General features: G+C 45.2%; 1 protein-coding gene across 6 annotated transcripts in view; it reads right to left on the bottom strand.

The window, feature by feature from the left end:
• Window positions 1–4,792: 4,792 nt before the first annotated feature.
• INTS13 (integrator complex subunit 13) overlaps window positions 4,793–14,169 on the bottom strand; it is a 49,378-nt gene continuing 40,001 nt past the window's right edge. For 5 of the 6 annotated variants that reach the window (XM_075602840.1, XM_075602838.1, XM_075602843.1 and 2 more), the window contains 5 exons: window positions 13,925–14,079; window positions 13,483–13,713; window positions 12,759–12,898; window positions 9,839–9,974; window positions 4,793–5,940 (listed from right to left, as the gene is read on the bottom strand). In XM_075602840.1, coding sequence (XP_075458955.1) covers window positions 5,901–5,940; window positions 9,839–9,974; window positions 12,759–12,898; window positions 13,483–13,713; window positions 13,925–14,079 — 702 coding nt within the window. In that variant the 3' untranslated portion in view covers window positions 4,793–5,900. The remainder of the gene's footprint in view (window positions 5,941–9,838; window positions 9,975–12,758; window positions 12,899–13,482; window positions 13,714–13,924; window positions 14,080–14,169) is intronic. The other variant, XR_012801927.1, reaches the window with a different exon arrangement.

Genomic DNA, 14,169 nt, shown 5'->3' with positions numbered 1-14,169 from the left:
ACCCCCCCCCCCTAACAGGTCAGGTTTTCAGGATATCCCAGCTTCAGCACAGGTAGCTCAATCAGAGGCTCAGTCAAAGACTGAGCCTCTGATTGAGCCACCTGTGCTGAAGCAGGGATATCCTGAAAACCTGACCCGTTGGGGGGTTTTGAGGACTGGAGATGAGCCCCTCATGTTATCACATTGTAACTGATGCCTTTAAAGCTGCAGATCAAACAATATCCTACATGTGTGTTATTAAATAAATCAGTTCTGTACTATGAGAAAACACTTAGCATTTAAAAATGTTTTAAATGTAAGATAATTTTTAATGTATTCTAATGTAACAAGCATTTTTGTTCCTATAGCCACCATTTACAAAGTCACATCCCATTCCCTTTCTGAAACATCCCCACCCTCTCTAGCAGTGAACCAATTGAATCTAGTGCCTGCCCGGTCACATGATCCTCCTCCCAGAACTTTGTCTATCAATGCAGCAGAAGAGGACCCAAGATGCATTTAGTGAGCCCCGAGCCAAATCTTTGCCCATCGATCAGATGAGCGACTTAGCTTTCACTTGTCAGTGTGTAGATTGTATTTGATGCACATATTGAATGAAAACATTTTTTTTTTAACGACAGTTTGAATTGCAGCTTTAAAAGGTTATAAGACAACTGTAAATGTTTGGAATCATTTTGGAGATGTTTTCGTTTAGTGTTCTGCGGGAGCGATCTCGGTTCTACTATCCCAACGATGAGGTAATCAGATTCAGCCATGTGTTCTCTCTGCCATATGGAAACAGGGGAAGTCCGCGCACAAAGGAGAAATCGCCCCTAGGACCAATGGGAATGAATTCTGGTGACCTGTTTGTTCTTTATTGCATGTGATCACATAAGAAGTCAGTTGTTGCCACACATTTGCAACATCACCGCTTCAATGCTGAATATAACACAATAAAATGATGTATGCCACTTACAAGTTATAGGTACAAAGTGAATGTCAGATTAACATATCTTCTATAATGAAAAATCCACAATCTATAACGTGGCCATCATACCGCCTGGTCCACACGGTTTAAAATATTTGTTTTACTTACTTTTCTAGATGGAATAAATATATAATATGATTCAATGGAAAACTATTCAGCTGCACCTCTTCTCTATAGTGGCATGTTTAAGTTACACACCTATTTGTTTATTTATCTTTTTAAAGCAGCCATTAAGCAAATAAAAGTTGTTGTTTCTTTCCCCCTTTAATATGTGCATTAATACAATTCACACAATGATAAGTAATTAGCTAAGTTGCCGATCGATCCGTTCAACTGTGATCGATCGGCTAAGATTCGGCTCTGGGGTTCACTAAATGGCTGTCAGTGCAGCAGAAGAGGACCAAAGATGCAAAGTTCTGTGGGGACGGTGATGTGACCAGGCAGTCGCTAGATACAATTGGTGCTAGAGAGGCCAGGGCTCAAAAAGGGGTGTGCCAGAGCCTGTTTCAGAAGAGGATGTGAATGGTTGCTATAGAAATAAAAAATATGCTTGTTGCATTATAATACATAAAAAAAAAAAAGTCATTTAGAGTTGTTTAAAAAAAAAAAATGCTACACGTATTTTCTCATAGTACAGAACTTTTGATTTTTTTAAAATAAAACCCATGTAGGATATTGTTTGGTCTGCAGCTTTAAGTCAGATTTGGGAGGGTTTTGATTTCCTCTGGCTGCTCCTTTTTCTTTTGTGATGGCCCTAGTTCAGTGGATTTCAAACTTCTTTTGGTTAAGGAATCTATAGCTATATTGTGAAATTCTGCAGAACCCCAACCCTCTCTAATAGCATCCGAGACCAGATGCATTGTAAGGAACCCCGACCCTCTCTAATAGCGCGTCTGAGATCAGATGCATCGTTAATTCTTCTGTATTTAGTACAATTTGCAAATGATCTGAACCTTTTAGGGATGCCCGTGGAACCCAAGGGCTCCTAGGATCTCCTATTGAAAACCACTGCACTACGTGTTCAGCAATCAGCAAGTGTTTGTACAGCCAGTGCCCTCTCCTCACATCGTGATTGGTTCCCTGAAAGGGTGGGCTAAGGGGAAAGAAAACACTTGAATTTCTTCAGGGCCGGGGCCTGGGACTGGGAAGGGTTTGTCAATCACCTGGCGAACGACGTTGGATTGCACCTTTAAATTGCTGGAAGATGAGAGAACCTGAACACACCATAAGCATAGAATAAAAATATTTAAAAATCATCACCAAGACACTTTAAAATAATGATATGGAAATGCTTATAACTGTATATATGACACATTCATATACTTGACCTCACTGAACACATTGCTGCCGTAACTGTTTTGGATTGGGGGGAATCACATCGAGAATAATTGGACGTATCTCCCCATGGTCACGGACAAGAGACGTAATGGTGTTAGAGTATCATTAGGGGAAATGATGGCTTAATCATGGTGACATTACGAAATGATTATGGGATAAACAGACGTGAGAAAACAAGCAAAAGAACTATGTAATGAGCAAGAAAAAATATAAAAATCAGTCCAAACTCCTACAGTACCTCTCCATGTCACAGTATAAAGCCCTCTGCACCGATCCGGCTTCAGTGAAACATTAGGATGGGGCTTATCTAATTAAACAAGTGTGCCCCCCCGACCCCCAGTTTGGAACATGATACATAGTGCCCGGTACTACACACGGTGGTAAAAATATATGCTCTCTAGGCTAAGCAATTCTATGTTCAGTTCTGGGGGACCCTTGAGGGTTGCAGACCTGTCTAAGACATGTGAATGTGCTCACAAGGGATAGATGCAGAGCCACACATTTCAAACAATCCCCAGGTTCATTATATGGGGGGGGGGGGGGGGGGGAATAGGAGATGATCGCAGCTTTTAGAGGGAGCCATGCTGGATTTGTGAGGCCACTTAACATTAGCAGACTACAATGTAGAAGGGCCCAACTGCAGGCCTCAAACCCCTGCAACAGGTCAGGTTTTCAGGATATCCCAACTTCAGCACAGGTGGCTCAAGCACAGGTGCAGTTGAAGACAGCGCCTCTGATTGAGCCACCTGTGCTGAAGCAAGGACTGTGAGCCACGTGCTGAAGCTGGGAAATCCTGAAAACCTGTCCTGTTGGGGGAAGGGGGGGAAAGTAGGGGGGTTGGATGACTGGAGTTGATCCCCCCTGCTATAATGCATGGCGATTACACACCAAACCCTTTGGGTTTCACTTCTAGGTCAGCACATATACTACAGTATGTCACTGGATTTTCAGTAACTGGTGAGAAAGAAGGGGGATGAATGCGCCGGTTTAAATGTCGTTTAAAAGAGACAAAAAAGAGACGCAAGGGCAGGAACACATTTCAATTCACTCAACCGTCCCACTGCTAGATGTGTAAACATGAAACATGGCTTCCGCCTGGATTATACATAAAGGATATAACGACCATTTGAACGTTCATTACATGGGGTAGGAGCACTTTTGTGCCCATCGCACTCATGCTTGGGATCGCCATTAAAGTCTTCTGATGCCAAAATGAGTTAAGACAGTTAGGTGAATAAAGACTTGAAAGTAACTTAATAGTAAGCCACATCTAAGGTTGTAACTCCCACTTTACATTTCCTGTTTGTTCGCTAATATGTACACTTATATCCCGAGGCCAGGGAGTACTTTAAGCTCTTAATTGCTGGAGAGGCCAGTACAACACAGCTTAGGCCCACTTAGCAACAAAGGGTTTTAGGTCATTGTTCAAAAGACAGTATAACCAAGCATGTCCCCCTATGTACACCAATAAAGTCACCCCTTTAACTCCGTGCTTCTCAGTCCCCAGACCACCTGCACACAGGCGGGGATGGTTGGTCTGCCTGACACTCATCTCATATCCTGACTGTATTATTCAAAACTTGAGATACCCCCCGTTTCTCCAGGAAAGTTACTGGCGTGAAGCTCCCCCAAGGAATAAAAAAAGGTAACTCCTAATAAAAGGCGAAATAAAATGTAAGTAGTAAAGCATTAATTAATGCTCTATATATATCCTATCTATAAGCAACCAGCAATGAAAGTGTCCCTGACGAACAGGACATTGTCCTTGAAACGCGTAGGGCTGACATTGCTATGGTTGCTATTGTGTGCTGCTAACACTAAGTTGCGGAGGAGACGTGGGACTGCAGAGCTTTTTGCGCGCCGAGTTTGGAGAGGGAGCTGGTGGCTACCCGTAGTACAACCCCCGATCGACGACGCACGCGCTGACGTCACGAGTCATCTGACGCGGAAGTGGGAACACATCGCCGATCGAGAGAAGGAGAAGGGCTAAGACATACACCACCCCAACCAGCAGACGAGTAAAGCGCCTCTGTTCCCGCGCTCATTCCAAGTACCGAAGTGCCTGTACTAACTACTCTTCTGTGAGTGTTTATAACCAGTTTTTAATTGCCTATAAACAGACTTTACTAGTCTATGGGCTTTGCGCTTTTTTCTCTTTTTGTTTCCTACTTACACATGTGCTTGGATGAAGATACCACCTAGATCAGGGATGCTCAACTCCAGTCCGCAAGCCCCTCCAACAGGTCAGGTTTTCAGGATATCCCTGCTTCAGCAGAGGTGACTCAGAGGCTCAGTCGAAGACCGAGCCTCAGATTGAGCCACCTATGCTGAAGCAGGGACTGATTGAGCCACTTGTGCTGAAGCAGAGATATCCTGAAAACCTGACCTGTTGGGGGGAGGGTGGGGGGCTTAGAGTTGATCTCCACTCCTAAGTAGACAATTCTTCAGTATAGCAAAGCACTCTGCAAAAAATTGACCACCACAGACTGCATCATTAACTTTTAATATTTATTTTAGAACGTAATATTATGCAAACAAATGTACTATTATAAAGAAGGAACAATCTGGAACTTTTCAGTGTATTAAAATACATTATTTCATAAGAGCATGTGTACATTTTAACCTGGTCACCTGTACATTTACATATCATAGAAAAAACTACAAGGGTAAAAATCAATCCTAAAAGTACGTCTATACAAGTGTACTGAAAATGGATCCATTTAAAGTCCAGCACACAAAAATAAAACCACATGGATATTGCGTTTCAGGCAGACACGGTCGCGGTGTGCTGCTTTGCCGATGGATATTGTGTCTCAGGCAGACACGGTCGCTGTGTGCTGCTTTGCCGATGGATATTGTGTCTCAGGCAGACACGGTCGCTGTGTGCTGCTTTGCCGATGGATATTGTGTCTCAGGCAGACACGGTCGCTGTGTGCTGCTTTGCCGATGGATATTGTGTCTCCGGCAGACACGGTCGCTGTGTGCTGCTTTGCCGATGGATATTGTGTCTCAGGCAGACACGGTCGCTGTGTGCTGCTTTGCCGATGGATATTGTGTCTCCGGCAGACACGGTCGCTGCTTTGCCGATGGATTGTGATCCGGCAGACACGATCGCTGCGTGTGGTTTTGCCGATGGATATTGTCTCTCAGGCAGACACGGTCGCTGTGTGCTGCTTTGCCGATGGATAGTGTGTCTCCGGCAGACACGGTCGCTGTGTGCTGCTTTGCCGATGGATATTGTGTCTCCGGCAGACACAGTCGCTGTGTGCTGCTTTGCCGATGGATTGTAATCCAGCAGACACGGTCGCTGTGTGCTGCTTTGTCGATGGATATTGTGTCTCAGGCAGACACGGTCGCTGAATGCTGCGTTGCTGATGGATATAAAGTCTAAGGCAGACACGGTCACTGCGTGTGGTTTTGCCGATGGATATTGTCTCTCAGGCAGACACGGTCACTGCGTGTGGTTTTGCCGATGGATATTGCGTCTCAGGCAGACACGGTCACTGCGTGTGGTTTTGCCGATGGATATTGTCTCTCAGGCAGACACGGTCGCGGTGTGCCGCTTTGCCGATGGATTGTGCTCCGGCAGACACGGTCACTGCCTGCTGGCCTTGCCGTTTTCTGTTGCGTCCACCCTGCCGAATAAACAACTAGTGTAAATTAAATAAATTCCAGATACGTGTCTGCAAATCACCTCACCCAAATCTAGAATAACTCCTTCAGTATTGTGCTCGGAATATACCTTATATTGTGCTCGGAATATACCTTATATTGTGCTCGGAATATACCTTATATTGTGCTCGGAATATGCCTTATATTGTGCTCGGAATATACCTTATATTGTGCTCGGAATATACCTTATATTGTGCTCGGAATATACCTTATATTGTGCTCGGAATATACCTTATATTGTGCTCGGAATATACCTTATATTGTGCTCGGAATATACCTTATATTGTGCTCGGAATATACCTTATATTGTGCTCGGAATATACCTTATATTGTGCTCGGAATATGCCTTATATTGTGCTCGGAAAATCCCTTATATTGTGCTCGGAATATACCTTATATTGTGCTCGGAATATACCTTATATTGTGCTGGGAATATACCTTATATTGTGCTCGGAATATACCTTATATTGTGCTCGGAATATCAGTTATATTGTGCTCGGAATATACCTTATATTGTGCTCGGAATATGCCTTATATTGTGCTCGGAATATACCTTATATTGTGCTCGGAAAATCCCTTATATTGTGCTCGGAATATACCTTATATTGTGCTCGGAATATACCTTATATTGTGCTCGGAATATACCTTATATTGTGCTCGGAATATACCTTATATTGTGCTCGGAATATACCTTATATTGTGCTCGGAATATGCCTTATATTGTGCTCGGAATATGCCTTATATTGTGCTCGGAATATACCTTATATTGTGCTCGGAATATGCCTTATATTGTGCTCGGAATGTGCCTTATATTGTGCTCGGAATATGCCTTATATTGTGCTCGGAATATACCTTATATTGTGCTCGGAATATGCCTTATATTGTGCTCGGAATATGCCTTATATTGTGCTCGGAAAATCCCTTATATTGTGCTCGGAATATACCTTATATTGTGCTCGGAATATACCTTATATTGTGCTCGGAATATACCTTATATTGTGCTCGGAATATACCTTATATTGTGCTCGGAATATACCTTATATTGTGCTCGGAATATCCCTTATATTGTGCTCGGAATATGCCTTATATTGTGCTCGGAATATGCCTTATATTGTGCTCGGAAAATCCCTTATATTGTGCTCGGAATATACCTTATATTGTGCTCGGAATATACCTTATATTGTGCTCGGAATGTGCCTTATATTGTGCTCGGAATATGCCTTATATTGTGCTCGGAATATACCTTATATTGTGCTCGGAATATGCCTTATATTGTGCTCGGAATATGCCTTATATTGTGCTCGGAATATACCTTATATTGTGCTCGGAATATACCTTATATTGTCCTCGGAATATGCCTTATATTGTGCCCGGAATATGCCTTATATTGTGCCCGGAATATGCCTTATATTGTGCTCGGAATATGCCTTATATTGTGCTCGGAATATGCCTTATATTGTGCTCGGAATATACCTTATATTGTGCTCGGAATATACCTTATATTGTGCTCGGAATATGCCTTATATTGTGCTCGGAATATACCTTATATTGTGCTCGGAATATACCTTATATTGTGCTCGGAATATACCTTATATTGTGCTCGGAATATGCCTTATATTGTGCTCGGAATATACCTTATATTGTGCTCGGAATATACCTTATATTGTGCTCGGAATATACCTTATATTGTGCTCGGAATATACCTTATATTGTGCTCGGAATATACCTTATATTGTGCTCGGAATATACCTTATATTGTGCTTGGCTCGAGGAGAAAAGAAAGACTGGATTAAAATGTTTGAGCTCATAAGGGGTTTCTGCAGCAGCGTGGGGCTAAAAGAAGGTTTGCGTGTTGAAGGCGTCACATTAGCGTATGTCAGTTTTTACATCTAAACATAGGGTGATTTATATCAAATGGTGCAATTTTCGTTCTAGTTTTAGTCTAGTTTCACGTTTATGTAGCCCATCGGCTCTCCACTTAATTGGCCAGACGAGATTCTGGACTGACCATATCTAGGTCAGCCCTCAGTCCAGGCCAGTACTATCAAGCAGGATCCCCTTGCAGACTCTCTTGATGAGCACGTTTTACCCCTATACTTAGATGTATTACTGGGGGAGAGTCTGTGGAGTCGGGTCCCTCCGGTTACAGCAGTTTTGCTATCAGCCCAATTCTACGCTGCGCTCCTATCAGAGTTGCTGCCATAGCTAAGCATTTAACTGCAGCTCGTGTGGGTCCTAATAGGATTTAGGGTTAAGCATACCAGGCTATCCCTTTTATCCAGACCCGCACCATAGGGAGCCGAACACAATACTGCGCACTTGCTTTTACGTTGAGCATTACACCACAGTCTATGTGGGTCCTAATAGGATTTGGGGTTAACCACAATAGGCTATCCCTTTATCCAGACCCACACAACTGATATAACATCAGAGGTGGTAATGCATCACGGTACCATCACCTAGGAACTGTGCAACGTATTGGTGTGGGGCTTACGTATTGCAATTATACAGTTGAATATAGCTTGAGCTGAGCACTAAACCGCAGTTTGCATGGGTCGAACTAGGATTAGGGGTTAACCAATAACGGCTAACCCTCTATCCAGACCCACACTGGGAAGAGCACAATACCACACTGCGCCCTTAGCATACCTGGTTTTTACATGGAGTACTACACTGCAGGGGATGTGGGTCATATTAGGATTTGGGGTTAACCAAATTAGGCTATCCCTTATATCCAGACCCACTTTATAGATGTACATCAGAGGTGGATACGCCTCTAGGCTCTATCACCTAATATTCATGTGCCTGTTGGTGAGGTGGCTCACGGAGTCTCATGCATCTTCACAACAATAGCCGGATTAAGTTTGTCTGTCTATGTACCAGTTGTCTGATCAGTTGAGATATTGGACTCGCCACAACAGGGTCAGAGCTTAATCCAGACCAGTATCATCTTTGCTCATAGGACATTGTGTCTTTATGTGGGGGGTTTGGTAATTATTTTTGCCAGAATCGATCCTGCACTGCCTTGCGCGTGTGCATATACCTTCTGCTTACGCAGACCACAGCGCTTCAGCACATATGGGCCATAATATAATATGATCTGAGGGTTAACCACATTTGGGAACCCCAATATCCAGACCCACATCCAGCCTTTTAGCACACTATTGAGATAGTACTGTGCACTATTCTGGCCTATTGACTGACCCCTGAACCAGTATTAGGGTTCTTAGGGGGGTTGGCCGTCACGTCACCACCCCTACTTTATAGTCCGTTCTGCCATCTTTTTAAAATATTCACTTCTTTAGTTTGTGGCTATACGCAGAGCCTAGTCACTCATCTAGGACTCATTTGCATCTTATTTTAATTGAGAGTATGTCTCTACTATAAAGTGTTCTTTTAATACTACTCACCATACCCCATCTTATTTAACACCACACCAGATTTGACTGCCCAGTGGAAATCGTCTGTGTATATTCTGTGACCACACTGTGATTGAGTGCTCTCTTATGGGGTCCCTTTTTCTCTGGTCCCAAATACTGTTTATTACCCCAGATTGTAGCACCTATACACCTTGGATAAGAGCAGCAGTTGCGAGGGTTCCCGCCCCTGTCCCCCACCCCTTCCCCTCCCTTGGTTCGGGCTTCTGCTAACGTATCCTGTAATCTCTTCTCTCCCAAAAACTCGCGGGGAAAGTGAAGCACAAAGCCAAGCAAAGCACCGCGACACGTTGATGCAGGCGCAGAATAGTGCAACCTGCACCTGTTTGGGACACTTGCCAACTCTAGCCTCGGCACTTCATAAAAGATTGATCCGTGGGGAGCACAAAAACCATCAATTATTGGGCAGGTCCGAAGCACTCACCCATTCTCCTCCTTGAGATGCTGGTATAGCTCCGCCTTGTTGTTGATTGAATTCTGGCGCCCAACGAATTCCTGATGCCTTCTAGAATTGACCGTGTTGATTCTTGCGCTCCATAATGATAACAAAGACATGGGACCTGCACAAAATATTACAGGGCCACAAAATGAGACGGAAAAGGTCAATGGCGCATATTTCATGCAGCTTCCACCAAAAAAACACTATTCTTTATTTTTGAATGTCTAATTTAAATTGAACATTTGCAGGGTGATCGTGGATGTGCTAGACGCAGGGGTGCGCAAACTGGGGGCGCAGAGGCCCCGCGCTCTTCCCCAGGCATTTAAATTAAATGCCGGGGGGGGGGGGGATCTCGTGAGGCCTCTGCAACAATAAAACTTACCGGGATTCAGACGCTGTGACGCGTCGCCATGGAACGCTGCGGCAAATGACACCGCGGGGTCATGTGACATCACAGGCGGCAAATGGCGCTGCAGGTCATGTGACCCCGGAGCATCATTTGACGCAGCTGCCAGGTAGGAGGGGCAGGGCGCAAGCTCCGGAGCAGGCAGACGGGGGGGGTGCAGCAGCAAAAGTTTGCTCTCCCCTGTGCTAGAGAACCTGGTTTGACGGCTTTCTTATAATGTGTTAAAATAAGCAGTTTATGGAAAAACAGAACCATGAAAAATTGATTCAATGGGTAAAACCAAAATGGTACAGCCCAAAGAAATCCAACATATATTCCACTTCACCATACAGAACACATTCATCTATATATGTACTATTATAATAACAAACTGAGGTCTATATGCATTTTATTATACCAAGCAGAACAGATCGGAGAGGGGAGCGGGCAGTACAGTATTTATCAGCGCAGGAGAGGAGCGGGCAGTACCGTATTTATCAGCGCAGGAGAGGAGCGGGCAGTACAGTATTTATCAGCGCAGGAGAGGAGCGGGCAGTACTGTATGTATCAGCGCAGGAGAGGAGCGGGCAGTACTGTATATATCAGCGCAGGAGAGGAGCGGGCAGTACTGTATATATCAGCGCAGGAGAGGAGCGGGCAGTACAGTATTTATCAGGAGAGGAGCGGGCAGTACTGTATTTATCAGCGCAGGAGAGGAGCGGGCAATACTGTATTTATCAGCGCAGGAGAGGAGCGGGCAGTACAGTATTTATCAGCGCAGGAGAGGAGCGGGCAGCACTGTATGTATCAGCGCAGGAAAGGAGTGGGCAGTACTGTATGAATCAGCGCAGAAGAGGAGCGGGCAGTACTGTATGTATCAGCGCAGGAGAGGAGCGGGCAGTACTGTATTTATCAGCGCAGGAGAGGAGCGGGCAGTACTGTATGTATCAGCGCAGGAGAGGAGCGGGCAGTACTGTATTTATTAGGAGAGGAGTGGGCAGTACTGTATGTATCAGCGCAGGAGAGGAGCGGGCAGTACTGTATGTATCAGCGCAGGAGAGGAGCGTGCAGTACTGTATTTATTAGGAGAGGAGCGGGCAGTACTGTATGTATCAGCGCAGGAGAGGAGCGGGCAGTACTGTATGTATCAGCGCAGGAGAGGAGCGGGCAGTACTGTATGTATCAGCGCAGGAGAGGAGCGGGCAGTACTGTATGTATCAGCGCAGGAGAGGAGCGGGCAGTACTGTATGTATCAGCGCAGGAGAGGAGCGGGCAGTACTGTATGTATCAGCGCAGGAGAGGAGCGGGCAGTACTGTATGTATCAGCGCAGGAGAGGAGCGGGCAGTACTGTATGTATCAGCGCAGGAGAGGAGCGGGCAGTACTGTATGTATCAGCGCAGGAGAGGAGCGGGCAGTACTGTATGTATCAGCGCAGGAGAGGAGCGGGCAGTACTGTTTTTATCAGCACAGGAGAGGAGCGGGCAGTACTGTATGTATCAGCACAGGAAAAGAGCGGGCAGTACTGTATGTATCAGCGCAGGAGAGGAGCGGGCAGTACTGTATATATCAGCGCAGGAGAGGAGCGGGCAGTACTGTATATATCAGCACAGGAGAGGAGCGGGCAGTACTGTATGTATCAGCGCAGGAGAGGAGCGGGCAGTACTGTATATATCAGCGCAGGAGAGGAGCGGGCAGTACTGTATGTATCAGCGCAGGAGAGGAGCGGGCAGTACTGTATATATCAGCGCAGGAGAGGAGCGGGCAGTACTGTATATATCAGCACAGGAGAGGAGCGGGCAGTACTGTATGTATCAGCGCAGGAGAGGAGCGGGCAGTACTGTATGTATCAGCACTGGGTCATTAGGTAGGTCAATGAGCAGAAGAAGCTACAATCCACCGCATCAACATCTCCACTTATTCTGCGCTGGGGAGGTCAGCAGTTGGGAGTCGCAGGTAAAGCCCCCGAGGGCCACATGTTGCCCACCAATGCATTAGACCTTAGTAAAACATGGACAACTATTTGTTCCCATTTATACTAAAATGGAGAAAGTGCAGTCCAGGGCCAGTACTTTATATATAACTGGGCTGAGGTCAGATTTATAGAAATAAAACTAAGTAAATTATATAGAAAAATGTAAAATATATATATATTTTTTTAATTCAGATTCAGTCAAGGGGGGAAAAATGAAATAAGAAAACAAGAAAACAAAAAAAAGTTTGATCCACACAAGTAGAGACCGAGCTATGAAAAGGAAGAGGAGATGTTATGTACATTTAAGAAACTTAGTACATAATGCACAATATTTACCAAATGATGCTACGTCATAAGACATAAGGGTGGAGCTTCGCTAAGCGCTGAAGCAGGGTGTTGCACCCAAATGCGCCATTAACGGGCATTCTATTCAATATAAATAAACGCCAGATCAGAGTGCCATACACCGCTACAACCGGCCAAGGTGTCGTCCAACGCTGGAAGAAGGCTTACACAAGGTAAATATGGGGCAAAATCCTTTACTCACCTTTGGACTTCTCCACTGGCGTTACATCCTCCACTGCAACGTGGGGCTTTTTGTTAGGGGGCTCAGGAGAATCTGGAGAATCCTTTATAATCTCGGCCTCTGACAATTCCTCTTTTTCCCGTTTTATCACCGATTTTACCCTAAAACACAAGGAGTGTGTGGGGATAATGAACTGCACAATGTCCAAGAGATCAGCTCCAATGGACATTGAAAAAGAACCTCAACAGCAGGGTTCACCGAGAGCACGGACGTGCCACGAGCTAGCCACAAAAACGATTGGAGGAGGGGGGGGGGCGGGGAGCCGTGAGCAGATCTGGATAGGTTCACCAAACCGGGACACGAATTCGGTAACGGAGTGCCGCACAAATTGAGGCTTGTGGGATTTAGTGAATATAACTGAAAGTCTACATTTTAAATGCAGCATTAATTGTGGCCCGTTACTACAAGGAAAAAACAACCAGCCTCAGTTGCACTTTGAAAACCGTGTGCCATTTTGGGTTCCCCGTTCTTGTGGCACCAAAAGGAGATCACCATGATGACCCATGTAACCAATTGCAATTAGGGAAAACACACAATAAAAGGAGTCTCTGGAAGACATATATAGGCTGTGAAGATAGGTGGACTATAATTGGGAGTGTTTCCAAGACCCTCGCGTTTTCCTGCGATTTCATACAGCGAATGAGTCACCGGACACGGGAGCGCATGCGCGGAGGATGAAACCTACCCATCCGATTCCTGCCATTTCTTGTCGTGTTCGGAATCCTTCGGGGCCTTCTCAGACTTGTCCTCTTTGTCCTCTCTTTTCCGCCCTCGTTTCTTGCGCTCCTCTTCCTCGGGAGGTTTGCTCCTGCAAGCTATGAGGCAGTCCATCACTCGCTGGTGCTTGTCTGAGCCGTTGATGTGCGCTCTGACAAGGGTCTCCAGCTCATTCCACATTATGCGGTACTGTTCATCCCTATGGAGAGAGAGAAAAGTTTCTTGCAATTGCAGAACTCTAGCTCAGGGGTAGCCAACTCCAAGGGCCACCAACAGGTCAGGTTTTCAGGATATCCCTGCTTCAGCACAGGTAGCTCAGTCTTTGACACACGGCTTTTGTCTATTTCCCATATTTTAAGTTTGAATACCCCCTGACTGATTTATACTTTAACACACAGAAACAATATTACCTCTTGGGCCCTTTCCCTCGGGTGCCAGCAGTGGAGATGGGAAGCGGGTCATTTTTTCTTTCCATATCCACCAAGTTGTAAATGGTTTTCTGGCAGTTCAACACATCCTCCTCCGTCAAAGACTCTTTGACGATCACACTAGCGAGAGGCACCACCTGCGCGGGGTCCAATGCATTTATTTCTTACAACATACACGTATTAATCAGCATGTGACTATGGCGGGAATATGGGGAACTATGCACACT

The sequence above is a fragment of the Ascaphus truei genome, chromosome 5 (genome assembly GCF_040206685.1).
Source record: "Ascaphus truei isolate aAscTru1 chromosome 5, aAscTru1.hap1, whole genome shotgun sequence".
In the NCBI taxonomy this organism is placed as follows: domain Eukaryota; kingdom Metazoa; phylum Chordata; class Amphibia; order Anura; family Ascaphidae; genus Ascaphus; species Ascaphus truei.
Note: the sequence above shows the minus strand (reverse complement) of the source record. Positions and strands in the feature narration are given on the sequence as shown.